The sequence below is a fragment of the Vitis vinifera genome, chromosome 9 (genome assembly GCF_030704535.1).
Source record: "Vitis vinifera cultivar Pinot Noir 40024 chromosome 9, ASM3070453v1".
Classification (NCBI taxonomy): Eukaryota; Viridiplantae; Streptophyta; class Magnoliopsida; order Vitales; family Vitaceae; genus Vitis; species Vitis vinifera.
Window position 1 is genome coordinate 23431994 of NC_081813.1, and position 27549 is coordinate 23459542.

At 29.8% G+C, this 27549-nt stretch overlaps 1 protein-coding gene across 1 annotated transcript; it reads right to left on the reverse strand.

Moving 5' to 3' along the window:
- Nucleotides 1–2134: 2134 nt before the first annotated feature.
- Nucleotides 2135–11294, reverse strand: LOC100259856 (beta-amyrin synthase). Its single transcript, XM_002270898.4, has 19 exons — nt 11173–11294; nt 10760–11037; nt 7109–7294; nt 6923–7012; nt 6637–6834; nt 6457–6541; nt 5991–6157; nt 5711–5899; nt 5517–5630; nt 5290–5409; nt 5069–5191; nt 4876–4974; nt 4702–4758; nt 4548–4594; nt 4313–4456; nt 4058–4235; nt 2896–2976; nt 2706–2789; nt 2135–2606 (listed from the first exon to the last, which is right to left on the reverse strand). Exons 2-19 carry the CDS (start codon nt 10958–10960, stop codon nt 2496–2498), a joined length of 2274 nt encoding a protein of 757 aa, XP_002270934.1. The 5' UTR covers nt 10961–11037; nt 11173–11294; the 3' UTR covers nt 2135–2495.
- Nucleotides 11295–27549: the final 16255 nt, after the last annotated feature.

Genomic DNA, 27549 nt, shown 5'->3' on the forward strand with positions numbered 1-27549 from the left:
TGGCGAGATTGAACTTCATGGAGTCAAGAGCCTAACAAGTTTCAAGTCATTTGAAAATTTGTAGCTCCTTCAACCAAGTTAAAACTTTTTATTGGTCAAAATGGGACAACACTTGTGGCCTCCATGCCATTTTTATCCTTTGGCTCAACTCAAGCCTTGTTCTTGAATCTAGGATGTCCTAAGATGATCTTAAGACCATCATTATTCATAAAAGTAGTTGTAAACATAAAAATAAAAAATAATAAAATAATTAAAAAATTAAAAAAAAAAAAACTATAAGAAAACATGAGAAAATTGAGCATGCACAAGGTAGCATATGATTGACTAGTTGGAGGGTGCTTTTAGTGCTATAATCAAGCTTAAGATATGATAATTGCCCTTATTTCCATGCAATTTATGGAATTAATCATGCCTCATGACCAAGCCATTGCTAGCCCCTAGCAATATTATTGATAAAATAAACAAAATAAAATGAAGTATGCATGCAAACCTAAACATGGACACTAGCATCACTTACAAAAACAAGCTTGATTAGATAATTTTCCTAATTCAAGTTTTGTCATCAATCCTTCATTCTAAATCCCACATGTCAAGAATAAGGCCTCAAATTCCCCATGAGACTAAAAAAACCTTCCTGAATACCCTTATACGAATGGTTTGGTAGAAACGAGATGTAGAAGTCTTTATCATTAAGTTCTTGGACTTCACACTTCAGGTCAAATGAGCCTATGGATGTTTAGAGTACCATGCTTAACTTAGAGCTTCAACTATAGTCATTTTATTCAATTCTCGCTTTTCTCAATGGGTGGTGCAATACGTGAGGTTCACTTTTTTTTGACCCATGTAGTGGGCATGCATCAAAGTCAATGAGTCCCAACCATTTGATTTAGGGCCCATGTACCCTTCTATGTTGATTTCACCCAATTTCCCATCGTGTTATGGCCTTAGATCCCTTGTCCTTCCTCCTACAACTAAGTGCTAAGTGCTAAGTGTTGTGTGTGCAAACTACTGGCAGTGAGGAATGATCCCTAGGTTGAGTAACAATTGAACTTTAGGTTAGCTTTGGTTTCAAAGCCTTAACATACTCAATTTTGCACTTTGGATTTTAGTGGAATCAAAATTCAACTCATTACCTTTACAAGAAAGCAGTCACAAGGCTCACACTACTCTAAATCCTAACTTTATTTTGTGAATATAACCCTATACGCCACAAGTTTTCAAAGAAATGCATCATATTAACATTTTTAGCAAGTTTCCTTACAAGTCAACCTTCAACATCAAAATTCAAAATTTACCTTACCCCCCACCCCAACCAAGCATCAACGTTATCCGGATCCTCAATGTTTATGCGAATAAATGAAAGAAGAAAAGATAGGCGAAGAAGATACCTGATGAAGGAAATTGATGGAAAAGAAAGAATTGTAAGTGAAAGCAAGCAAATAAAGCAAAAAAAAAAAAAAATTTGATACTTATTCACATGATCATAGAAAATAAAAATAGAAGCAGTTCACTATGATGTGAAAAAAGTTGATTAACACAAGATAAAACATAAGAAAAAATAAATGAAAGTAAAATAGTATTCGTGATACTCCAAAATCAATCAGTGGACTTCGCTCTTATTTACTGTGCTTAAAACATCTAAAGAAGGTGGTCATAATCATGGTGGAGTTTATTGAATTCCTAATAGACTCAATTCTCAAAAGTCATGTGACATTGGTCCCAAGTTGTATTTGTGTTTTAGAGACCCTGAATAGCCTCCATGTGATGCTTGTTCCAAGCTGTAGCTGTGGTTTGGAGACCCTGAATAGCCTCTACGATGGAATACCCTGAATATTTGTCTCCCATTTTGCCATCTCCTTTAATTTTCAGTTTATATCTTGACATATATATTGAACCGAGATGAGAATGGATTAGGCTTGGCTATGTAGTACTTCAATTGAATAGTATTATTTGGTCGCTCGGGAGAGTGTTGATTACAATGTGTTGCATGTGATTTGATTCAATCTTTGTTAAAACAAAATTGTTGCATGCAAATTGGTGAAATTATTCATCTAGATTGAATAATTAGTTAATTTTTGTTGGGACAGAGTTGCTTGCTCACCTCAAATGCATGTATGCAAATTGCTTGAGAGTGTAGAGAAAATGGACGATACTAGCTCAATGGTTTCAATTACAACTATTCACCAACCAATCTCCTAGTCATTCACAAGCCTAGCCATGAAGGAAAATGGCAGCCTGTGCCTCTAGTTTTAACAAAACAGTCCAATTTTATTGCAGGAAATTCCTCTTCATTTGGAACCAAGAAAAATAGGATGAACTTCTCATTTGCCTTTACATTGCTCAAAATCATCTAAGCTCCTATCTTACAGATGCTTGTACTATAGGGACATTCATGGACACATATCACCAGTAGAAGATATGCATAAACATAAGGGTACACCTCTATCCACGCTTTTTCCTATATGATTGAGCCAGGTAAATATATACAACCAGCCCTAAGGTAGTGGCACCCGCCTACGATACTCTGCAAGAGCCCACAATGGGTAAATGTTCCTGTAAGCTGCATAGTGTAACATGCAGTTCTTCATGAAGACTCCAGTGATTTCCTGCCATAGATAAGTGATCAAATAGTTAGAATAAAACCCCGTATATATAGTCAGTTACAAAGGAATATCATTTTTTTGATTCATGTTCAAGTGTGCTACCTGTTGGGGAAAATCACCATCCTCCATTTGGAAATTAATCAACAGCTTTGCAGCCCTATGAAGAGGTGTTGGGTCTCTCTCCGCCTGTTAGAAAGGAAAGGTTAGGCTCAGATTTTTGTGGGGAAGTCATATTGTGAAAGTAATGTAGAAGACCAAGTTGAACTCATTGATGGTGAAACTGTAAACTGACCTGCCCAGAAGAAATCAGCCCCATCAGAGCCCACCCGGTGTGCACCAGATTTGACCTGTTTCCTTCAAGAGGTGTATATTTCTGTATCACAAAGCACAAGGATTACTTCTTGTGTGGTCTATATTTCTACCACAAAACAGTGTATGCAGTGGGTGGAATCATTGATGAAAATATTGGTAATCGTAGATATATCGATATTTTAATTTTACGGATATATCGATTTATATTTTGGAAAAAAAAATTTGGTAAGCCAAAAATTAATAAAAACTCATGAAAATGTAAGAAAAATCTCATAACAATGTAATTAGAAGTATAGTAGATATTTTAAAGTTGTTTTATTGAAAAATTTGATATATATATATATATATATATATATATATATATATGATATAATTTATCATATTTAATAATAATATTACATATATCAATAAAAAAAATATGAATTTTAGAAATATGCATTTATTATTAAATTTATATTAAATATTATTTCATAATAATATTGTAATATTTAATTATAATATGTCTAATTTTGAAATATATTTAATATTAAAATTATGATCCATTTAAAATAATTATATTAAATGATATAAAATAAATGATAATATGTTTATAAATTTTTTTATATTCATATTTTTTATATTTAATTAATATATAAATGATAGAAAAAAAATTTAAGAAAATTATCACCATAATTTTTATATTTTTAGTGTTCAATTAAATTAAATTTAAAAATAAAATTATTAAAATTAATTTGTTTATTAAAATATTTTGTTTTTATCATAGTATTACTATATTTAAATTTTAGTGCACACCATGACAAGGTAGCCCAACGGTGAGTGGAGGTTTCTAAAGTCTTGTTTGGGTGGCTGGCTGGGTTCGAGCCTCGCGCCTTTCAAAAAGTTTTTTATATTTTAACCGCCGATTTTTTCAAAAAGTCGGTGAAATTTTGACGATTTTCTGCGGTCACCAGCGATTTTTTTTAGAATTTCGCTGATTAATGGGCTCCAGGCGATTTTTGTCGATATTTCTTCATACCGATTTTTCGTCCCCTTTTTTTGTATCCCCAGTCACTGAAACACGAAATTTCGGTGATTTTTCCCGAAATTTTCATCAATGGGTGGAATTAAACTTGTTTTCAAGGATGGGGGCATGTAAAAATTACCTTGTCCGGGCAAGAAACATAGCTCTCTCCCCAGCCACCATCATCCCTCTGTGAATTGAGTAGAAACTCAACAGCTCTACGAATAGCATGACAGTTGTGGTAAGTCTTGCCAGCAGCTGCTAGGCCCCCAAGTGCAAACCATGAACCATAGGTGAAGCATACTCCCCAGTTGCCATACCTGTTAAAATTCATCTTTGTTTAAAGGGATCTGCACTGCCAATTTCCTAAGTGATAGAGCTGGGTTGAGAAACTTACCATGAGCCATCAGGCATTTGTATGTCTTCAATGTACTTAGCAGCATACGTGATGAAATTGTCAATCTCCTTCTTCCTGTGTCCGGGGTATAACTTCTTAAACAAAACTAGAGCCTGAATTGCTGATGCAGTACACTCAACATACCTGGATCATTGGTTTGTTAGTGTCCAAGGAAGCTGAAGCTTGCAGAGTTACAAAAGAAAACCAGCATTCTATATATAATTTAGAATCTTACTCATGCTCAATGACGATGTCTGCGAAAAATTCAGTGGGGTTGAGCAGCTGAAAAGATAAGAATTGGCATTGATTTAGATTCAAAGAACATATATATAGAGAGAGAGAGTGTGCAGCAACATTGAAGTTGCTTAAAACATGTTGAAGTAAATTACCTCCAACCATTCTGAAGCTCCTGCAGGCTCCCAAGCTGCTAAACCACCATTTTTACTCTGCAATGGTTTGGAAAATGGGGGTTGTTGATGGTAAGAAAAACTTTTGAAAAAGTCATCACCAAATACAAGAAAGGTTCCATGCTGTTTTGAAAAGCGTAAGAAGATAATTCTCACCTGTAGGGAAAGCAAGATGTTGACAGAATCAAATAGCCGTTCGGGTTCCATCTTGACACCAACAATTTCGGGTGGCATCATTGAGAAGAGAAGACAGCACTGTAACAGAGAGGGGACTCCAGTGAGAAACCAAGTGATTATAGTTAACCTGCAAACCCTGATTCAATTGAAGTATTTTAGCAGAATTGGTTACCTTCAAACCTTCTGCAGTGCAGTCAGAAACTTGCCAACCATGATCCTGATCGGAGAATGTCCACGATCCCTTGGAAATGTGGCGGTACATACTTTTAAAGTCACCAGAAGGATTGTCCTTAACCTTCAAGATTTCAAGTAATATGAAGTAATTAGACCATGAGAAACACGAGTAGATTCTTGTTAAAGTAAAGAAATAAACAATAGAATTCAAGATCAAACCTGAGATTCCTTTACAAATTCATGGCCTTTCTTGAGTGTAGGTCCAATTTCATCGGTCATATTACAAGCTAGTACTGCTTGAAGGGCAAAACCAGTGTCCCACTCTTGACTACCAAAGCTCTACATTTCAATCAGCAATTTCAAAACCAATTAGGCAGGAAAGGGCTAAAGGCATTACTTTTTTCTATAACTGTTGGGGAGATTAGTGATTGAACTTGTTTTCTGACCTGCATCTTTATTCCATCTTCTCCAACCCATATATAATCTGGAATCCTAGCAAGGTGCTTCTTGAAATAATTCCCGTTTGGATCTTCAACCCAACATGAAAGCATACACAGTACCTGTTCAATTTAAGCCATATTAGCACCCCAAAGAAGTGATATACTGTCTGAACAGACATTATCCATTGCAGAAAAATTACCTTCTCCACACATCCAATGGTAATGTATCGACTGTTTTCATCTTCATAATGGATGTGTTTCATTGTTACTTCAAGAGCCTTCTGTCTCAACTTGTTGAAGGGCCAACGAGTAAGAAGAGGCTCGGTACATATGTACAAACCATCCCACATCAGATCTTGTATTAGGGGATGGGGGTAGTAGAGATCCTCCTGCAATAAACAATTTTGAATGAGTGTTTCATGCATGTACGTTATATTCACAGGAAATACGAAAGCTTTTCTGTTAGAAAGCTAAACTCACCTTTGCGCAAAGATGTCGTACTTTCCTCCAATTGATTTCATTATAAGGTTGAAGGAAGAGCTCTTCTCTCAGTTCTAGAACAAGAGGTGTGATTGGGCCAACGAATCGTTTACCATATAAGTATGACATGGGCATGTAAACCATCCGACAGTAGCACCACATTTTTGCTGCATTTATGCACTTAAATTATAAGAGGCTAGACCAAAGATAGGAAAATGAAAGCTAGACCAAAGTAGACATGGGAATATGCATTTCTAAAGACCAATAAGCCAACCCCAGGTTGAATTTTTAAGTATTCACGCGTAGCATTGCATAAGGCTTAAGTTACACAGCTTTTGGCTTAAGCATTTTGAGTCAGTGTGACCAATTCCAAGTTTTATGCAAGAAGACCTTAGTATGAAAAATACATTACGTGCAGAAGTAGATCTGAAATTCAAGCACTTGAGTAGATGACTACAGCACAAACCTGGATGCATGGGAAGACGAGAAGGGAAGAGCCAAAACTCTGGGGGCATTGGGTTGCTTCCTGACCAGTCAAACAAGCCAAAAATCTACACGGAAGAAACAATATCATATAAGATTCAGTCCATGACACAAGAATGCATTGTATAGGATGAATGTGAACTTTTGTTTCAAGTGGCCATACTGAAAGCCAAGTCTTTCCCCAAGAGGGAATGGATGTCACTCCACCACGATCGAGGATCCATTTACGCCCTCTTGCACAAGCATTTTCTCTACCACCATCGGGCCCTTCTCCAAGGATACGCATACAAATGTAGCTGAGTGTTGTACAAAACATGGTGCTGTGTCCCTCAATATGGAATCCCCACCCACCATCTTCATTCTGCAATGTACATAAGCCATTTTCATACTTCGAAGCTCCAAACCCATTTATGAGGTTAGGAGGATGACTAGGTTCAAAATATATATACCTGATGACAGTATAGGTAGCGAAGAATTTCTTTACGATATTCTCCAGGGAATACAGTGTCAAGATGCCCTGTAATGTATAGACACATGACCTACATTTTCCATGAAATTATGCCATTGAGAATGGCTGTTAAAATGGTCTATATACATGATTTTAAGGAGGGTGAGAGGGTGTTGAGTAGACTCACCAGGGGAGGAAGGAAATACAATGGGCCAGCATTTTCAGCAGGCCAATGGCCATCGCTAGCCTGCAAGGCTGAAAAGAAATGCGCACCCCTTCTCACTGCTGCTGTGGCTGTCTCATATGTAATTTCTTCACCATCCCCAACCTTCACTTGTGGTATTGTTTGTTTGAAATTCTTCTCTCTCAAAAACTGCAGGTTTTTTTTAGCCAAATGAAACGGGAGTTGGTAAAGAACAAGTTCAAAAGAAAAAGTAAATTAACCTCAATGGTAAACATTCACTTTATACTATTGTTTCCAAGCTAATAGGGTCTCTTAGAATCAAGATAGGTGTAACAATGACCAATTGACTTTTTAGGGGTGAAAACATGGTATGTACTGACTAGGGCCCATATTTTAGGTAGGTTTTCATAAAGGCCGACAATTACAAGATTATTGGTCTCTAGATTATCTAATTGGGTTTTGCCTCCATATAGTTCAGGTCCCAAATGTCCCTAATTGGGTTTTAGTTAGGACATGAGATGCATAATAATAGGAAAATTTAGGGGTGACAATTCATGTTGGTGAGTAGTATTGGTGTGGTGTTAAAACTCAAGTATTTTACTATATAACTCAACCCAAATCCGAAAATAATAATAATCTTGTCAAAAACATAAACTCAAATACTACCTAATTACCAAATAGGTCATCTAACATATTTAACCCATTAAATAATTAAGACCTTTTATTTGATAATCAAGTTGAGTTAGGTCTTATATATGTCTATATATTAATGTTAATAAATTTAAAATTAGTTGAATAATTTAAAGATATAATTAGATTAATAACTGGATTATTAAATGAGTCAATTCGATTTAAATTCATATTATGTAGGTTGACCTAAAAATGACTTATTTATTAAATGGATTCTACATATCAATATAAATATAACCTAAACTCATTTATACTTAATCTAAACTCGTAAAAAATGCATTAGGAATCATATCAAACTTTGCCACGCCTAATAGAAATGCCAAATTCACTGAAAAATGAGAGGAAGGATCATAAATTGAGGTAGATTAAATAAACATAATTGCACTAGGAGACCTTTTTACAACCATATGAACTATCACCTAAAATACTAAGTTGTTAAGTAATAAAACAACAATGAACACGAAATCTATTGGAGCTACAACCCAATGAAAAACTAATACAAAATTTATGGTCAATAATCAAACATGGATTGAAATATCGGATTTTACAGATATATCGGTATTTCGATTCTACGGATTTATCAAAAATATCGGTGGATATTTTTTCACAAATATCAGTGGATCGAAAATTATTTAAAATTCATAGAAATGCTTAAAAAAAACTCCAAAAAATGATAAAAATTAGTAACAATACACATTTTAAAGTTATCTTGTAAGTGTAATTGACATACATATAATCAAGAACAAAAACATCGTATAAACAGAGATATATCAGTAGATTCAATATTTGAATTTTAAAAATAATAAATATGAATTTTGCAAGTGTATAAAATTAGAATTGAGTTAAGAAATATTTGATTTTATTGAATAAAAATAATTTATACATAAATATAATACATATGACATTACAATAGTCCTTAGTATTAAAAAGAAGATCGATGTAGTTCCATTGTATTATTTAGATGAAGGGAGCTCATCTTGTTGAAGACAATATTTATTTTAAAAATTTTAAAATACTTTTATAAAAACATGTTTTATTATATTTTAAATGAAAAATTAAATTAATTTATATAAAATATTTTATTTGAGATTTAATTTTTAAAATTTTATTAAAAATAATAGTAACAACTTTTTCTATTAACATTAATTTATTTAAATAATAAAAATTATTAATAATTTATCTTATTAAATTAATTTTAATTTATAAAATACCATTAATAAAAATCGAAATTTTGATAGTGATTTAATTAAAATAAAGGTTGATAATTAATAATTATTTATATAGAGATAGGAAATTTTTTTTTTTTTTTTTTTATCTATGCTAAATCTAAAAATTAAAAGGGCCACCCGCTTCTCTCACTTGGGCATCAAGAAGCCCTTTTCTTCTGAAGTTGCCCTCCAGACGAGAGAATCCCTAAAAAGGCCCTATTTTCCTCTGCCACTCGCAACCCCCGTTTGATTACCAAGAAAATCCATCCCCCATTCGATTTCCGGGAAAATTCATTCTCGTTTGATTTCCGAGAAAATCCATCCAAAACCCCCACGAAAAACCAAAAAAATTGCTTTTCTTTTGCTCCCTTTTCTGGATCTGTTTTGGGGGGTCGCTTTGCTGTTGTGCCATTGGATTTAAATTTCACGAACCCTAAATCCACAATTTTTGAGCCAGGTTGAAAAACACAACCTTTGCCTGCAAATCATGATCAGATTACCAAATAGCATCTTATTTAAAAATAAAAATAAAAAATTGGACAGATTTTGTATCCTGTGCGTGGACTGGACTGGAAATTTCCGAAAAATCGGTAAAAATACCGAAATATCGGCGATATTTTCGGTGATTTTTCGAAATCCTCCTCCGGCTGCTCCGCCGTCACCTCCACTTGCGATACTTCGATATATCGCCGATTTTGCCGATTTTCCTCTCGAGGGATAATCGATGTTGAATTTCGTTTCGAGGCCGCCGAGATATATCGTCGAAATATAGCCGATAAAATCCAATTTTTCAAGTCCATGCACTCGGAACACAGCGTGATTTTCATTGTGTGTGGATGGGTAGTGTTTTGTGTGATGTCTTTTCTGAAATTGGGACCGACGTTTGAATTATTTGCGTAAAGAGGCTGGTAGTGTGAGACACTTGCTCTATGTGTGGCCCCAGAAATCGACAGTCCAATTTCAGATTCATGGGATCTGACGGCCATAAGCTAGAAAAAGGAATATTATGCATCACATAATAAAACTATTTTTAAAAACGATTATCAAACAAGACGTTGGCTTCCAATTAGAAAATGACGGCTATTGATCTCAACGTGAAAATCTCTCTCCCTCTCTCCCTCTCCCTCTCCCTCTCCCTCTCCCTCTCCCTCTCCCTCTCTCTCTCTCTCTCTCTCTCTCTCTCTCTTTAAATGGTATAAGTCGACATAAAAAGAAAAAGGAAAATAGAGGACATGTCATTGTATTATGTAGTTATAAGAGCTAGGCAAGGGGATATGAAGCTTAAGATGGCACACGCACCTCCCTTACAAATGGAAAGAAAGCAAGATTAATGGAACTATTGATCCCAGACACTCCCCCAATAACGGGCTATGCTTTTTGAACGTGCTTTAGTCTATCAGCCGATGAAAAACCCGGCCCTGTGAAGAACTATTGGTTTGACTCCACTAAGTCTTTTCGTGCTTCCTACTCACAACTTTTTGTTGGGTTCACCCCACTTGGCTAATTTGAATCTAAACCTTCTCTTTTTTTGGGTTCATTTCTTCATAGAAATGATCATCATCCACACTCAAACAAAACAAAACAAAACCAGAAAATCCATGGAGCTAGACTATATATGTCAAACAAAACTTAGAGCTTGTTTGGCTAGGAAGTGCTTTTAAACTTTATGAAGTTGGTTTCAAGTGCTAGAAAGATGTTTCCTAGAATAACTGCCAAACAAGCTATTAGAGATATATAGATGGGATCAAATGATCACCTGCATTCGCCATAGAAGGTCGCCGCTGGGCTTAACCTGATACCGGTTCTTCCAGAAATTTTCGCGAGCTGCTTCGACCTCAGCTCGCTCTTCTGGGGTTCCATAATCAGGATCAAACTCCCATATCTGTCTTCCCACGAAGTTGTTGGTGCTGTAGATGTAGGGATCATTGCCCCCATCTGCAACCTTGAGCCTCCACATTTTCCAACTCACCAAACGGACGATATATATCTCTATATCCAAGTGTATAAATGTTTGCACCTCTCTTCCGAAAACACCTGCTGATCATGCAATCACTATCCTTATATCAGAGGCCCCATAAATGCAAGATAACCTGGTATCTTTGCCACAAAATAAAGGTAAAATGATTGGAAACAAGAGAAAGAAGTAGGCAGCAAGAAAGAGATACAGACCTGGCCTTGTTTTCCAGAAGATGGGAATTCCCAGCAAGAAATGAGAGATGGGTATTGATTCAGGAAGTGGGAATGGTGAGTTCCTTGTGGGAAATCAAACATTTATATAGAAGCAGAACACAAAGTCACCCACTCCATCATACTACTTTATTTTTTTTTTAACTCAACTTTCAGATTGTGGAAGTCAGTGTGGAGTAAAAACTAAAAACTGAAAACACGTTTTTGGACTTTTAACTGTTAAACAAACAAATCGGTGGTCTTTCCAATAATCAATCAAGATTGTTTTTTCTTTTCTTTGTGGGGAAAGTGTGTGTTGTTTTCTCTAATGGCTTCATGTAAATTCTACATTTTGTTTTCATCTCAACATGGAGTCTAGTACAGGTATCTATGGAGTTACTCTCTCTCTCTCCCTCTCTTTTGTTTTTATCTCAACATGGACTCTCTCTCTCTCTCTCTCTCTCTCTCTCTCTCTCTCATCCATCACCATAATACCTATATTAAGATATTAAGATACCAATGATACCTATCACTAAGGAAAATATTAAGATACTCAAAATCTAAATCCGAAATATTAAATATATATGATGAAATCTAATTTATTGAATTAAAGTACAAATAAACAAGATTAAGATATAAGCATATAAACAAATAAGATATTATCAGATTGATGATAACCCAAATCCTAATAAAAGTAAATTATATTTTATATATATCTTAAAAGAATGATTTTTTTTTTTCTTCTAAACATGGCCTTTGACATTTTAAAAAGTATATATATGTCTTAAAGGACGATCGAGGGCACAAGACAATAGCATAAAGGCAAAGGCTCTCTATAATACAAGTCCCATGCGAGGAAAAGTTTACGTACGAAAATTATGCCCTACACAGGCTGAGTTTTAAAAAAAATGATAATAATGAGTAAATCAACATGGCATGTTTATTCTTCGCCAGATGGCTTCAGTATGAGCCAACCTGCACTCTCACTCTCAAGAAGGTAACGGTACTCCAACGCCATTCAAAGTTCAAACCCAACAAAATCATGCATATAAAAAAACACAAAAATATTCTATGAAGGTAGGTAAGAGCTAGGATAGTTGAAATTCAAGGGATTATCTTTCCTAAAAATTAATCCTTCACCTTTTTTCAACCTAAAAAAATACTTATTTTTGACAAAAATATCTTCATCTTTTTTTTTATAAAAATAATCATTTTTTTTAAATATACATATAAATAATAAAAATATTGAAGGGTATTTATGTCAAAAATAGGTTACTTCAAAAAACGGGAAGGTCTGTTTTACAAATTTGGGATGTTTTCATCATTTTTAATTAATTAATCCTATTATTTTCCAATCATCTTAATTTTGCCTTTTTTTTTTTTCTCCCTCACCCTCCTTAGTTAAAATATATGTTTAGTTTTCAAAAAGTATTAAGAAAAGAAAAAAAAAACATTTAAAGAAATAATTATTTTATGTTTGATTAGTTAGAAATTTATTTATTTTTAAATTAGTTAATGTTTACATTAAAGAGTTAAATAAGTAGAATGAATTTTAAGTATCTAAGTATATAAAAATAATTTATCAAAAATAAATTCATTTTTCCTTTTCTTTTGTTTTTTTTTTTGTTTTATTTTTTTCCTATCATTTTCTCTCAAATTTTGAGAGAATCAAATATAGCCTAAGACTTGCTAATGGCCGGATTTTCTCACATTTCACCCTATGCAATATGGCCTAACCATAATTAATAAATAGGAAAACAAAATGGATCTATATTTTATTTCATTTTTTGAAATAATTGATTAAAATGGATGAAATTAACAATCTCATATTTGTAAATTTAATATCTCCTATCTTTTTGTCTGAAAAATTAAGCCAATGTCTTTTCAAATATTAATTATTTATGTGAATTTTAAAAGAAAATATTATTTTTATACTAAAAATATGAGGACATTTTTGTTTGAAACTGGTTAAAAAAGTCAAGATTTAAATTTACAAAATGGGAACATGTGGAAGATATGAAGAAGATGATAGCTCAGGAAACCTATCTATCTTGATTCCTCAAATTGTCCCTCCATCATCAAGTCTACGAAAATAGGATAAAAAATTCATCCACCAACGACCAAGAACATGTGGTGGATTCTCTCCCCACGTTCCTTGTTTTCACTTGTAGCCTTCTGTTCCGGATAGGAAGAATGTCACTTTAATACGTCTCTCAGTCCTCTACTCACAACTTGACGATGAACTAGTAAATTTTCACTAGGATTTCGTTTTCTTTCCTAGAGAATTTGTAATGTGTACATTGAAATGGATGACTCTATGTTGGTTTCTTAAAGAAAATAAAAAAATAAAAATGGAAGAAAAATAAAAATAGATTTAGAGTTAATAAATAGTTTTTATATGATATTTTAAATTTATTTTACTAACCTTAACTTTGTATTATAAAAATCAAATAATTTAAAAATATATATTTTTAATTAATTTTAATTATATATATATATATATATATATATATATATATATATATATATATATATATTGCATTTTCTAGTTAATGTTAAATAGCAACTTTTTGCATACTATGAAAATATAATTAAGGGTAGGAAAAGTCCCACCACATAAGAGTAGGACATTTATCAAACTTGTACAATTAGATTTGAAACTTCAATAGATTGGGACCGATATTTAAGAATCCTCTTGATTATAATTAAATACAAAGACTTTACTAGATTGTCACGTGGATATTTAAGAACCATCTTAGAAAAGGGGTTTAGATGTAATTAGATATGACAACGACTTTAGTAGATTATCCCTTGAATATTTAAAAATCCTCTCGAAAAATAAGGTTTGAGGATAAGTTTACTCATTCATTAAATAATAATTATAATTTTCAACTTTGGGGTATTGGAATGGGAGTATAAACGATAGATTTTATAATTGACTTAGAAATATTCAAAGTCCAACATTTCAACAGTGAAGAATTGATTGCATGTTGATGGTATCAAACTGACTAATATTTATCATAAGGGTTTTTTTTTTTTTTTTTTGTCTTTTTTTTTTCAAAGGGCCAAAATATCCAAACTGCCAATTTGTGAATGGTTTTTAAGAATAATTTTTTATTCTCTAAAACAACAAATATAGAAAAGCATGTTTTGATAATAAAAAATTGTTTTCTATTTTCTAATTTTAAGAACAAAAAATAGTATATTTTTAAATAATATCTTTTAATTATTTTATGTTGATTCACTTATTTTTAAATGATTGTTTTAAGAAATAATTATATAAATATATAAAATAATTAAAAATAAAATATTAGATATAAAAATTATTTTTAAGATAAGTTTAAAAATATTAAAAATAATTTTAAAACATTTTATGTTTTAAAACAAAATTTTGTAATATAAAAATAAGATAACAATTTTCAAAAACTATTTTTTTAAATAGTCAAGCAAACGGAGCCCATGTTTCACTTCCCTTGATTGCTTAAAAGCCAAGGTGGACCCTTGAGAAAGTTGACTTTACATATATTTCTATGTTTAGGCAATTATGACAGTTTCATGGTTTTTATTTTGAAAACATGTTGTCAATAATTGTATGTTTCACAATAAATATAAGTACTTAATCTTCACCAACATTTTCAAACTTTCAACATCCCACTATTCTTTCTCATTCAAAGAAAGTAAAAAATACGCGGTTTGGGGATATTTTCGAAAATAGTTTTCAAAATATAATTAAATATCTTTTGAAAAAATATCTTATTTTCAAAACAATTCTTAAAAACTTGTTTTTGAAAACAATTGATAACTTATGTTTTCATGCTTTTTATTTATTTATTTATTTATTTTATCTTATAAACATTATGTAAATGTCTAATTAACTTTTTTTAAATCAATTCTCAAAAACCCAGTTTTGATAACAATTCTTAAAATCGGTTTTCAAATACTTTTTTCAACAAAATTTATTTGAAAAATCAAATATTAAAATTGGTTTTCTCAATACTACATACTTACTAATGTATTATACAAAAAAAATTAGAACAAAAAACACAGAAAACACGTTTGACAAGCAAAAACCATTTTTTATTTTCGGTATTTAAGAATAGAAAATATGATATTTTTAGAAAATATTTTTTAATTGTTTTCTATTTTCGCTTGTTTTCTAAAGGTTATTTTAAGAAATAATTATACAATCATATAGAATGATTAAAAATAAAATACTAGATATAAAAATCAGTTTTAAAAATATTAAAAACGGATTAAAAACATTTTAAATTTTCAAACAAACTTTTGTTCTACAAAAATTAAAAAATAAATTTCAAAAATTATTCTCAAAAAGTATTTTTTTTATAATTGTTTTCAAAAATAGTTACCAAATATACTTTAAATGTTTTTTTATTATATATTTTAATTATTTTTCATTTTTTTAAGATAATTTTTAAAGAATAATTAAAAATAAAACAATATCAATAAAAGTTATTTTAAGAAATATTTGAACATTTATTTAAAATGTTATCAAACAAGTACCCTAAAAATTGTTCTAAAGAGCATCCTATTGAGTTATTGTTGACTATTTTTTTTATTTTTAAGAAAAAACTGTTTTCAAGAGCTGGTAAATAACATAAACTTAAAATTTATTTTCCAAATTATTTAAAAACTTTTCTTTTTTCTTTTTTTCTTTTTCTTTTCTTTTTTTTTTGGGGGGATTCTTTTCTTTTTTTTTTTTTGGGGGGGCGGCCGCCGCCGCGGGGAGGGAGAAATTAATGAGTCACGTTCTTTTTAGGTGAATCCATGAATCCTCCCAATGAATGGCCCCTTAATTCGTTGAATTTGTTGAATTTGTTTCACAGTACAATCCAAATGCATCCACTTTTCTACCAGATCCAGCTGTCCCCAAGAAGACATTCAATATTAAATATTAAAAATTGACTACTTCTTTGTAAAGTATTTCAATTTGGCTAATTGAAATTTTATTTATTTTGGATTTCAGCTTGATGCAGTTCCCCTTTTTTGGTGAAAAATTCTTATTAAACACCATCAATGTGAAAGGGAAAGTGTGAGCCGTTTACTTATTGTGGGGGAGCTTAAAAGTCTTTGTAGGAAAGGGAGAGAAGGAAAATGGCCAAAGAAGTGGAAAATGAGGAAAGTGATTGAAAGGGAGGTGATTGACAAGGTTGGTAGGGCTCATAGTTTAATAGAGGCATAAGAAAAATATAATAATTTTTTATGAATAAATCTTAATTAATAGATTTTAAATTTATTTTATTAAATAATTAAGAATATTATAAAATGAATATATATATATATATATATATATATATATATATATATAATGAGGAGGAAGGAATTAGAGAAGAGAATTGATGAAGAATTTCGTTATGAGAAATCTTTTATAAGTTTTACCAAATGATCTTCCATTACTCATATTTAAGATGAGTAAATGGAAGTTCATAAATGAATTTCAATGTGGTCATTCTCCACTCATTTACAATAAAGAAGGTACTATTATTTAGGTTTAAGTTCATTTATCTTACTTAATGTTTTGGTTAAATACATTTGACTTTCATTAATTTGAAATTTCAATCTATACTTTCTTTATTTCAAGCAAGAGATGGTAAATAAAAATAACAAATAAAAAGAATAAAAAATGTATTTGATAAAATTTCAATCCAATAAAGGATAACTTTTATCATTTATTATATACTATGACACATTCTTATAAGACATGAGTCTTAGGTGGTGTTTGTTTTTTTAGCTTTTTGCTGAAAACAATTTGTTTTAAGAATTTAGGTTGTTTGTTTTTCTATTTTTTCATGACTTATTATAAACTTTTTACTAAATAGAAAAAACCAAAATATGTAACTTTTTTTAAATAGAAAAAATAACATATCAGTTTTTCTTTACTTTTTAATACTTAATAGAAATAAAATACTACAAAAACAAACAACCTAATATTTAACATTATTAAACATCAAAGTTCTATATAAAATTAAGTAAAAAAACAAACACCTGTATGTATGTATGCATGCATGTATTCCAAAATCGCTATTATTTTTTTTTTTTGAAAACAATTCTAAAAAATAAATTTCAATTATTTTTTAAAATAATATTCTATTTGAAAACTCAAATACAGGAACCATTTATTCACTTCATATAAAATGCTTTCAAAGTATTTGTCATATTTGAATTGTTACTCAAAACATTTTATAAAAATTAATTAAAAAGCACCTTAATTTTATTCCCAAAACAACCTATTTTCCAAAAAAAAATCTCAAAAGTTTATATTTTATCTAAAATTTGTCAAATATCTATTCTAAATAATATTTTTGACATAATTCATATGATTTGATGAAGTATTTTAATTGAATTATTTTCATTTAATTTAATTGTGATAATATTTTGGACTTACCTATTTAATTATTTTGAATTTTGTATGATTTTGGAGGCTCATTGTAAGCATTTCATAATTTTATTTTGTTATATTGGGTTTGTGATTAATTAGGCTTCTTTTCATATGTTGGGTAGGGTTTATTCTAACAATTCAAATGGAAAATCAATTATTTTTCATCTAAAAAAAGGTGACCACTTTTGATAATGACAAAAGAAACCATTGTACCATACATCCTTCCTTATCATGCGTATTCAGGACTTCAAGTCCTGAATTTCCAGGCATTTGGATCCAAGTGATGATAAAGAAGTTGGCCACTTGTATTGGAAAATAGACTATAAAAATAATATTCATAAAAAATACATAAATTTAATTTTGGAAAAATTTTTATATCCAATATATTTAATTTGTTAGTATCTTAATACACAACTTAAACAAAAAATTAAATAAAAAATTGAATTCCTTAGAATATGAAATTCACTCAAATATTAAAAAAAAGTTGCATAATTTTTATTTATTTATTTAAAATTACAAAATAGCATATAAGAATATTTAGAAGTTTACATTACAAATCATTTTAAAAATATAAGGTAAATAGATACTTTATATATAGAATGTTCTAGTTTTATACAATATATATATATATATATTTTAAACATGAAAAATATCCAAACAAACACTCAATTTATTTATTTATTATTTTTTATATTTATTTGCCAATTCAAAATAGAGTGCAAAACATGTCAATACCAAATAACTCCTTTAATTCTTTACCATAATTTAACAACTATTTTATAGGCTCCAACAAGGAAAATTTTCTTGAATTTTTAATAATGCATAAAGTAATAATCCACCTTTAAATAATATATTGATTTGGTTTGATTAATTTGATTATAATAAGATAGTTTGACTTTGATATTGTATTTAATAATTTTGTTTTTGGCATTTCCCCTCTTGTACCTTCAAGGTACAAGTCCAACAAACCAAAATGGTTATGAATCTTATGATACAAATAACCGATTATTATATAAGAATTAGATTATGTTTGGTGGCAATTTTATGAAGTATTTTTTTTTTTTTTAACTCTTTTAACACTTAAAATATAATTTTTTTAAATATTAAAAAGATTAAAAATATTTTTTAAAATCACTATCAAACAAACTTTTAATCTACCTTGGTTCAATCAATAAAGAATTGACTAGTTGTATTGATAAAGAGTATTGAAGTTGAAGGAAACCTTTCACCACTCACAAATTAAATGATTAATTTTTGGAATAATAATCACCCTAAAATAATCACCCTAACTTTCTTTTGATATCAAAGTTTAGAAATATTTCAAAGCAATATTGGAAAGTGGAGACACCAATTTGAAAAAGATTTCACATTACTTTTTCCTCCTTTTTGATTTTCTCATGCCCAACACAATACTCTCCACAATAAATAAAATAATATTCATATTCACAATAAAGAAGTTGGCCACTTGTATTAGAAAATGGACTATAAAAATAATATTCATAAAAAATACATAAATTTAATTTTGGAAAATTTTTTATATCCAATATATTTAATTTGTTAGAATCTTAATACACAACTTAAACAAATTTTTTTTATAAAAAAAATTGAATTCCTTAGAATATGAAATTCACTCAAATATTAAAAAAAAGTTGCATAATTTTTATTTATTTATTTAAAATTACAAAATAGCATATAAGAATATTTAGAAGTTTACATTACAAATCATTTTAAAAATATAAGGTAAATAGATACTTTATATATAGAATGTTCTAGTTTTATACAATATATATATATATATATTTTAAACATGAAAAATATCCAAACAAACACTCAATTTATTTATTTATTTTTATTTTTGATATTTATTTACCAATTCAAAATAGAGTGCAAAACATGTCAATACCAAATAACTCCTTTAATTCTTTACCATAATTTAACAACTATTTTATAGGCTCCAACAAGGAAAATTTTCTTGAATTTTTAATAATGCATAAAGTAATAATCCACTTTTAAATAATATATTGATTTGATTTGATTATAATAAGGTAGTTTGGCTTTCATATTATATTTAATAATTTTGTTTTTGGCATGGCCCCTCTTGTACCTTCAAGGTACAAGTCCAACAAACCTATGATCCAACAAATCAAAGCATGTTATGATACAAATAACCAATTATTATATAAGTATTGGAGTATGTTTAGTAGTGATTTTATGAAGTATTTTTAATTTTTTTAATATTTAAAATATAAAAAAATTAAAAAATTAGAAAAATTAAAAACACGTTCTAAATTTATTACCAAATAAACTCTTAATCTATCTTGATTCAACCATCAAAGATTTTAAATTTAATTCCACCATAGATTGGTTAGTTGTGTTGATAAAGACTCTTGAAGTTGAAGGAAACCTACCACCACTCACATCTTATATGATTATTTTTTTAGAATAAAAGGTGTACAATCACCCTAACTTTCTTTTGATATCAAAGTTTACAAGTATTTCAAAGCAATGGTGGAAAGTGGAGGCACCAATTTTAAAAAGACTTCACATCCTTTTCCTCCTTTTTTATTTTCTCATGCCCAACACAATATTCTCCACAATAAATAAAATAATGTTCATATTCAAATTCATAATAATAATTTCTTTTTTCATCCTTTTCCCATGGTGGAGGAAAAATTGAGCTTCCCAATATTTTCCTAGAAAGCACCAAGAAATTAATTGAATCTCTGTGTATATTTGTATCATTAATTCTATTTTAATTAATAATAATTGTGTTCCACTTTGTGTTAATTTAATATGACCTCTCCTTAATTTCTTACCATGGAAAAACAATTGCCCCCACCAACCAATCAAATTGAAAATTTCTTAGTGATGTCATCAAAGATGGTCACAAAGAATACTGATCTTCCATTCCAATTAATGTAATCAAAATTGAAAAATTCATATGATGATAATCTCTTAATTCATTTTATTAATCTTTTTTTCTTTTTTTTTCTTTTTTCTTTTTTAACAAAAAAAAAAAAAAAAAAACCCAACAAGTTATAAAATTACTCATAAATTGATTAGTTTATTTCATCAAGTAGACAAAACCCATATAGTGGGGCTTCTCTATTTTGACTGTGGAAGTCAAAATCCAGGACACAATTAAGATGACAATCTAGAAAGTTGAGGCTGGAGTGAAGCTTCATCTTGGAATTTTTTTAATGGATAAGGAGCCATGTTTTCTACAGGGCCTGCCATAGAAAATTCCATTGCACAAAAAGTTGACTAACTCTTAATCTTTTGTTTTTTGGCCTTCTTTTCCAATCTTCACCTCATTCTTTCCCATTAGGTTTGTAAGCCCTATTTGGCCTTTTGTCCCAAATGTTAATGTATTTTGAATGTTTTATTGCTATTAGTTTTGTAAATTAAGCCTTATCATTTTTAAATAATTGGTTTAAAAGGATAAAATTATCCTCATATTTATGAATTTATCCCCTCTTAAATCCATTTTGACATAAATATCCTTGATTATTTTATGTATTTATAGTATATTTTAAAAGAAAAAAAATTAATTTTATAAAAAGAAATAATGACATTTTTGTCAAAATAAGACAAAAAAAAAATGAAAAGTTTGATTTTTAATTAATTTTAATAATCCTTTTAATTAAATAATTTTATTATATTAAAGTCTAAATAAAGAAAATAAAGGCGTCTTGTCGCTATCTTCTCTGTCCGTCTCTCTCTTAACCTTTAAGCAAAGAATAGATCACACTTTGAGTCTATCCAATTGAGCAAACTCTTAGGATCATATCATCAACATTGTCAAAATAATAATAATTCCCCATACCCATTGATTAAATTTAATAATTCATATTACTATGTCATTAAAATTGTCACAATATAATAACACTCATAGTCTATCATTCTTTATTTGACTAGAAATAAGGGTGTGATCATTTCATCTCGAAACCATTTAGTACTTAAATAAGAATATATTAATTTTTTTAATAATCTTTGTCATCAATATCATTTAAATAATCCAATTTTTATTATAGGTCAAGTTAAATATCATAAAAAAACTTTTATTTACCTTCCTTAAACATCAATTGATATTATTAATATGAAACTATAAAAACATTATTTCAGAATATTACATATTCACAATTTATAGAAGTATAGTGGGGAGAGCCGGTCAAACAAATATTCCCTGTTTATAATGTTTCTTCTCTATATTTAATGGCACAAGAAGTTGAGTAGCTCTTATTTGTAATTTGTCGTTTTCCTTCCTAAAAAATTTCCTTTTACACTCTTTATCTCATTCTTTCCCAATAGGTTGAGTCTAAATATCTTGTTTGATCTTTTGTCCAAACAATTGAAAGTTCAAAACCCATGAATTAGGGTTTAGATAAAAAAAAATTAAATAAACAAATGAAGGTAACCTAAATTCAACACCTATCATATTCATCTAGTAGTTCTTGGATCAAATTCAACTCAAGTGTGGATGGAATAATGCAGTCAACTTTGAATCATGCAATCACCTTAACAATCCTGCCCATCAAATCTGTTGAAATTAGTTGCCACGTGCATGCTTATGATGTATGCAATTCTATATATGTTCCCATAATGTCTGGTCATCAACTTAATTACAATATAACCCACCAAGACATTTGAGGCCTCATAATTAGGATTAGCTACTCATAAAACATAAAATATTGGGTGATTAATTAGTCGGTTTTCGTCACCTTCCAAACTTTACCCTAAGCTGCTCATTAAACTAGTCCCCTGTCTTCCCAAGTTTAATTTACACAATCTTTTACTTAGGTTAATAATCTTAGTAGCTTTTATTTCAAAGAAAAGTTGGTCTTCTTTGGCTCTCTAAATTCTTTGCTTCGTGCCTTTTTAACCAGTCTCAAAGTTACATACAATCTTATCATTAGATGCCTTGTTTTATTTATTTTGATGGAGGAGTCTCTACTTCTTTGACTCTTCTTTTTGACTAAGACCCCAGACAGCCATGTTGGAGGTGGAATATGGATTGGAAAATGTCCACATACCTAGAGTCCTATAATATAATGTATACTAATGAGCGTGATCATGATCATGGACCCAAGAGAGAATATTCAACTCACGACGTTATTCTTTTTCCATTTTTAATAGCTGATCTTTGTTGAACTTGGTCTTTGTACTGTTCAGGGATTTTCCTTTTTCCGCTCTTTCACACACATGGAGCCACATTCAGGTATTGTTTGGGGAAAAGACAGATCTAATGGCATATTTTTTTTAGCAGTATATGATACTATAAACTAACTAGGGTATGTGCCATGTCTGGAATTCCTCAATAGAATCATATTTGTTTAACTGATTCGTACCTGCATAACCTTCTTAGGGAAAATAAAATCGGCCATGGAAAGCATACATACATATATAACAAAAAAGATTGTACGTGGATCCAGCAGATGTTGTTGGGTCTACTGCATATGTTGTTAATGGAAGAAAGCAGTTGTTTTGGTCAACCATGCCTGCTTTCACCAATATCAACTTACAAGATCATAATGGGAACTCAGCTTTATCTATCGTTATCTTCGAGTGACACCCTATTGAAATTGAGTGCAACTCGCTTGCTAGCAATTGGTGTTTGTAGGCGCACTGGGCGGTGTTCACATCGTGCCAAAACCTAGTCAACTCAAACCATATATAAATAAAAATCGTGTTAAACATGTAAATCAAAATACTATTTAATCATTAAATAAGTGACACGTATCTTATGCATTTCATTTAACCTATTTAATAATCAAGTTGAAATAGGTCTTATATAATTTTAATCAAACATATTTATGACTCAATTGATTTATTTATTTAAAAATAAATTTAAAATAAGTTAAAGATGAGTTAAATAATTTAAAGTTATCATTAGTTAATTAATCGGATTATTAAATGTGTCAATTAAGTCAAATTTATGTCATATGGTTTGACCCAAATTACCTATTTATTAAATGACTTATGCAGGTTAACATGAATTTAATCAAAATCTGATTATACTCAATTTAAGCCTTAAAAAATGTGTTGGGTTTAAGTCATGTTAATGGATCCCATCAAAGTTTGTCACCTTTAATAATATATATGGAGGTGAGGATTTACTTAATAAATTATATACATTAATATTAGTATAGTTATGATTAAGCCATGTATCAAATTCTCAAAAGTTAGCTCAGTTTGATCATTAGCATTATTACTCATTTTTTTATTAGATTAAAGTTTATTTGACAGTGCTTTTAAAAAATACCTTTAATATAAAAACGTTTTTGAAAAACAAAAAATTAGATGTTTTATAAAATTAAAAAAAAACAATATTAAACAATTAAAAAAATCACTCATTATGCTTCTTGAAGAAGCATTTGATTGGTAATTCTCTCATAACATTTATAAAAAAAATACTTCCACTAAAATCTCTTTTAATACAAACACTATAGAGGCAATTTTCATGATAGAAATATATTCATTTGTGGCTTGTAGCAACCTTACCATAACATGGGGGTCATTAATTAAGAACTTTATGAACCCATTACGGATCCGTCCCTAGTGTTGCTAGGAGGAAGACCTAGCCCCCACCACCAACTACCTCAATTTATGTATATAAATTTTAAGACTTAAATGATTATATTAGTTTATATCTAATTTTAAAATTAGAAAATTAAAAAAAAATTAATGCTGCGTTTGAAAGTAGTTTTTTACAAAGTGTTTTTAGTTGAAATATTTTCTTTAAAAGTGTTTTTAGGAGAATTACTTATGAAGCATTTCTTAAAAAAACACTATAAATAATTTTTTAAAACTATAAATGATTTTTTAGATTTTTGAAAATATTTATTAAATTTTGTTAATTATTATTATTATTTTAAAAAAAATACTTTGTAAGCTAAAAACACTTCTTAAAATCACTATCAAAGCAACTTTAAGAAGGGGCTAACAACTAGTGTACCTAATAGGCATCCCAACTTGCTTAGTTTAAGATGGAGAATGTAATGAAAATGAAAAAAAAAAAAAAAAAAAGGTTCCTTGTATGAAAAAATCAACAAAATTATGGTGGTGGTTACAAAGGCTTAGTAGTCTCCTTAACAAGTCCCCTCAATTAAAATCTCAGTAGTACTTCTCTTTTCACCATTTTTTTTCCCTAACACATCCTCCAACTGAAGTCTCAGCCCCCCTCAGACAAAAAATGTTTAGTTGAGATGCGAAAGGCTCAACTTTTGCAAACCTCGAAAAGAGAAGACAAAAGACTTGTTGTGTTGGCACCTAACTTTTGGGACTTCTTCTTTAAGCCTCAATTGGACTTGGACTAGGAATATAATTCTACAAGGATGACTGGTGGGGTGTGTGTTACTGAATTTTTTTTCTTTTTGGATCGAGCTGTGTTGGTGGGCTTCTCCTTACACCACCCGGCCTGAATGCTTTCATGGACCTATGTTGGTTATCTTTTCTTTTTGGGTTTCTATTGGAGCCCAAATGACTTAATTTCTGTTTTGGAAGAATTTTGAAAATCCGTTTTAAAAAACAACTAAAAACAATTTAAAATGTTCTTGGAAAACACTATATTTTTGTCTTCAAAAATGGAAAATTGTTTTCTATTTTATGTTTCTTCTTATTTGATATATTTAATAAAAGATGTTTGAAAACTAATAATTTGAAGAAAAAAAATGAAGTTTTGACATATTTTCAAATATCTCAAAATATAATAAGTTATTTGTACTTATTTTATATAATTAAGATAAAACATTTAACAACTATTAAAATGCAAAGAAAATATTAAAAAATTCATCTAACTTAAATTTTCTAAGATGTGCTTTTTTTGTGGTGCATCGTTAAATTTACAAAAAGTTATGACTTAAGAATTATGATTATGATTGAAATGTGTGTTTAATTATTCAAAGTTATGACTTTCGAATCAATTATGATTGAAATGTGTGTTCAATTGTACAACGAATTCCCAATTTAGGGAAGAATATTAAATTTTAATTGAAATTGTTAGATTTAATGGGTACTTAGATGAGCCTGATTTATCTTTTAGAATCATAATTAGAGAAATTTCATTAAAATTAATTATAGTTATTTATTTTGATTTTCTATAAGGAGTTACATTTTGAAAAATTACACTAAATTCATTTTTAATCCAAATTTTACAAGTTTTACGTTCTTTTCATTTTTGAATGAATCTACCAAAATTCATCTTAATTTCATTAAGATTGGATGAGTTATAAGGAAAAAAATATATTGATAGCTTATATATGGTTTGTGGATGAATTTCAACTATAGATTACACTTCGGGAGGAATAGGAGTTTTTCATCAAGTTGAAAAAGTCTTCTAAGAAAGATTGTCCGTCCTCTAAAGCATTTTTCACCATTTACAATTTTTTTTGTTTTGTTCTTTTTAGCAAATAAGCCAAACCACATGCAAGAAGGAATGCATCAACACTCTTTCAACAAGTAAATCAACATAACTTACATATAAATAGCAATACTCCTTGATTAAGAATTACATTAACTTTCAACTACATAATTCACAAAAGTAAATATCCTTCACTGAAAATTATTTCAAACCATTTCAAAGATTAATTAAGCATATTTCAACTCAAATTCTCCTCTAATATACTAATTAAAACAATATAATTTTATTAATATAAGATAAATATAAGGAAATTAACTAAAGAAGAGATAAAATACTTGGGGCCTACAAGTGATTAAAAAAACATCTACTATGAAGAACAAAATTTAAATATAAAGTTTTATCTAGCTCAAGTCTATTAATCTTTCTTGAGCCACTTGACTAGTATCTTTCCATTTTAACTACTTGTCTTTTTCTTCCAAAGTATACTTGGATTCCATACCAAAATCGATCTTGATATCTTCTTGAATCCACATAAGTTCTTTAATTATTCTAATCTTAATTTATGTGGATGATGTTATTATAATAGATAGAAACCCTTGCTATAATCCAATGGATTATTATCACTCTTAGCTCCAAATTTGCTCTAAAGGACCTTGGCTAGTTGAAATATTTCTCGGGAATTGAAGTTAACATCACACCTTGGTTGGTACTCTCCCATATTTGACATTCACTAGACCAGATATCACTCACGCAATTAACGAAGTGTGCCAAGGTCTCCAACAACCAAGGCAAATTTCAAGGTTGTGAAATGAAATCTACATTGTTGATCAATTGTTAACTAAGAAATGAATAATAATTTTTAGGAGAGAGGCACTATCAAAAAAAAAAAAAAAAAAAACAAAATCAATGTCAAACTTATTTGGGTTTAAAGAGGATTTGGTTGATTATAATTCATGTGTAACTGCACTTCCTTTGTCACTACCACCATGTGACTCCATATAGTGTTTGGGAGAGTTAGATCTTGGAATTGGGCGTTTGCAAAAATAGCCCGAAGGTCAAAAGCAGTTCAGGGTTGTGATCATAGGGTATGGGTTAGAGAAACAAGATGATTGCTTTTAAAGTTTAAACTGAAAATGTAGCGATTCCCGAATTTAATAAAATGTAGAAGTGTAGAAAAAAGGAAAACGAAACCATGGATTCATGCCTCTACATGAACTAAGCTTAGACATGTTGACTAATCAAACTCTAATATTGATTTTACACCTGAGGCGCATATTTATAGACTTTGAAGGCTTTCATATTTAGTTTCAACAAGGTACTTTTTGAAGATGCATTAAACCGTTTCTTTATCTAATGCATTACTTCACCCACACTGAGTCTGTTGGTAGCAGTAGTATTTAGTTTTGTGGGGTATTATTTGAGATCTACTTGAGCATTGAATAAAATTAGACTAAAATGTTGTCTTCCCTTCCAGGTATACTGCAGAGAACTCTGTAAAATTTGGAGCTCCTCGAGATATGGCTTTGTGATCCATATCTCATGAAGCACAATAGGGCTCTTTTGTTACTAAGTAGTGATTTTGGCACTACAGTGCTCTTCAATTTCTCTCTTAATTTTTCAATTT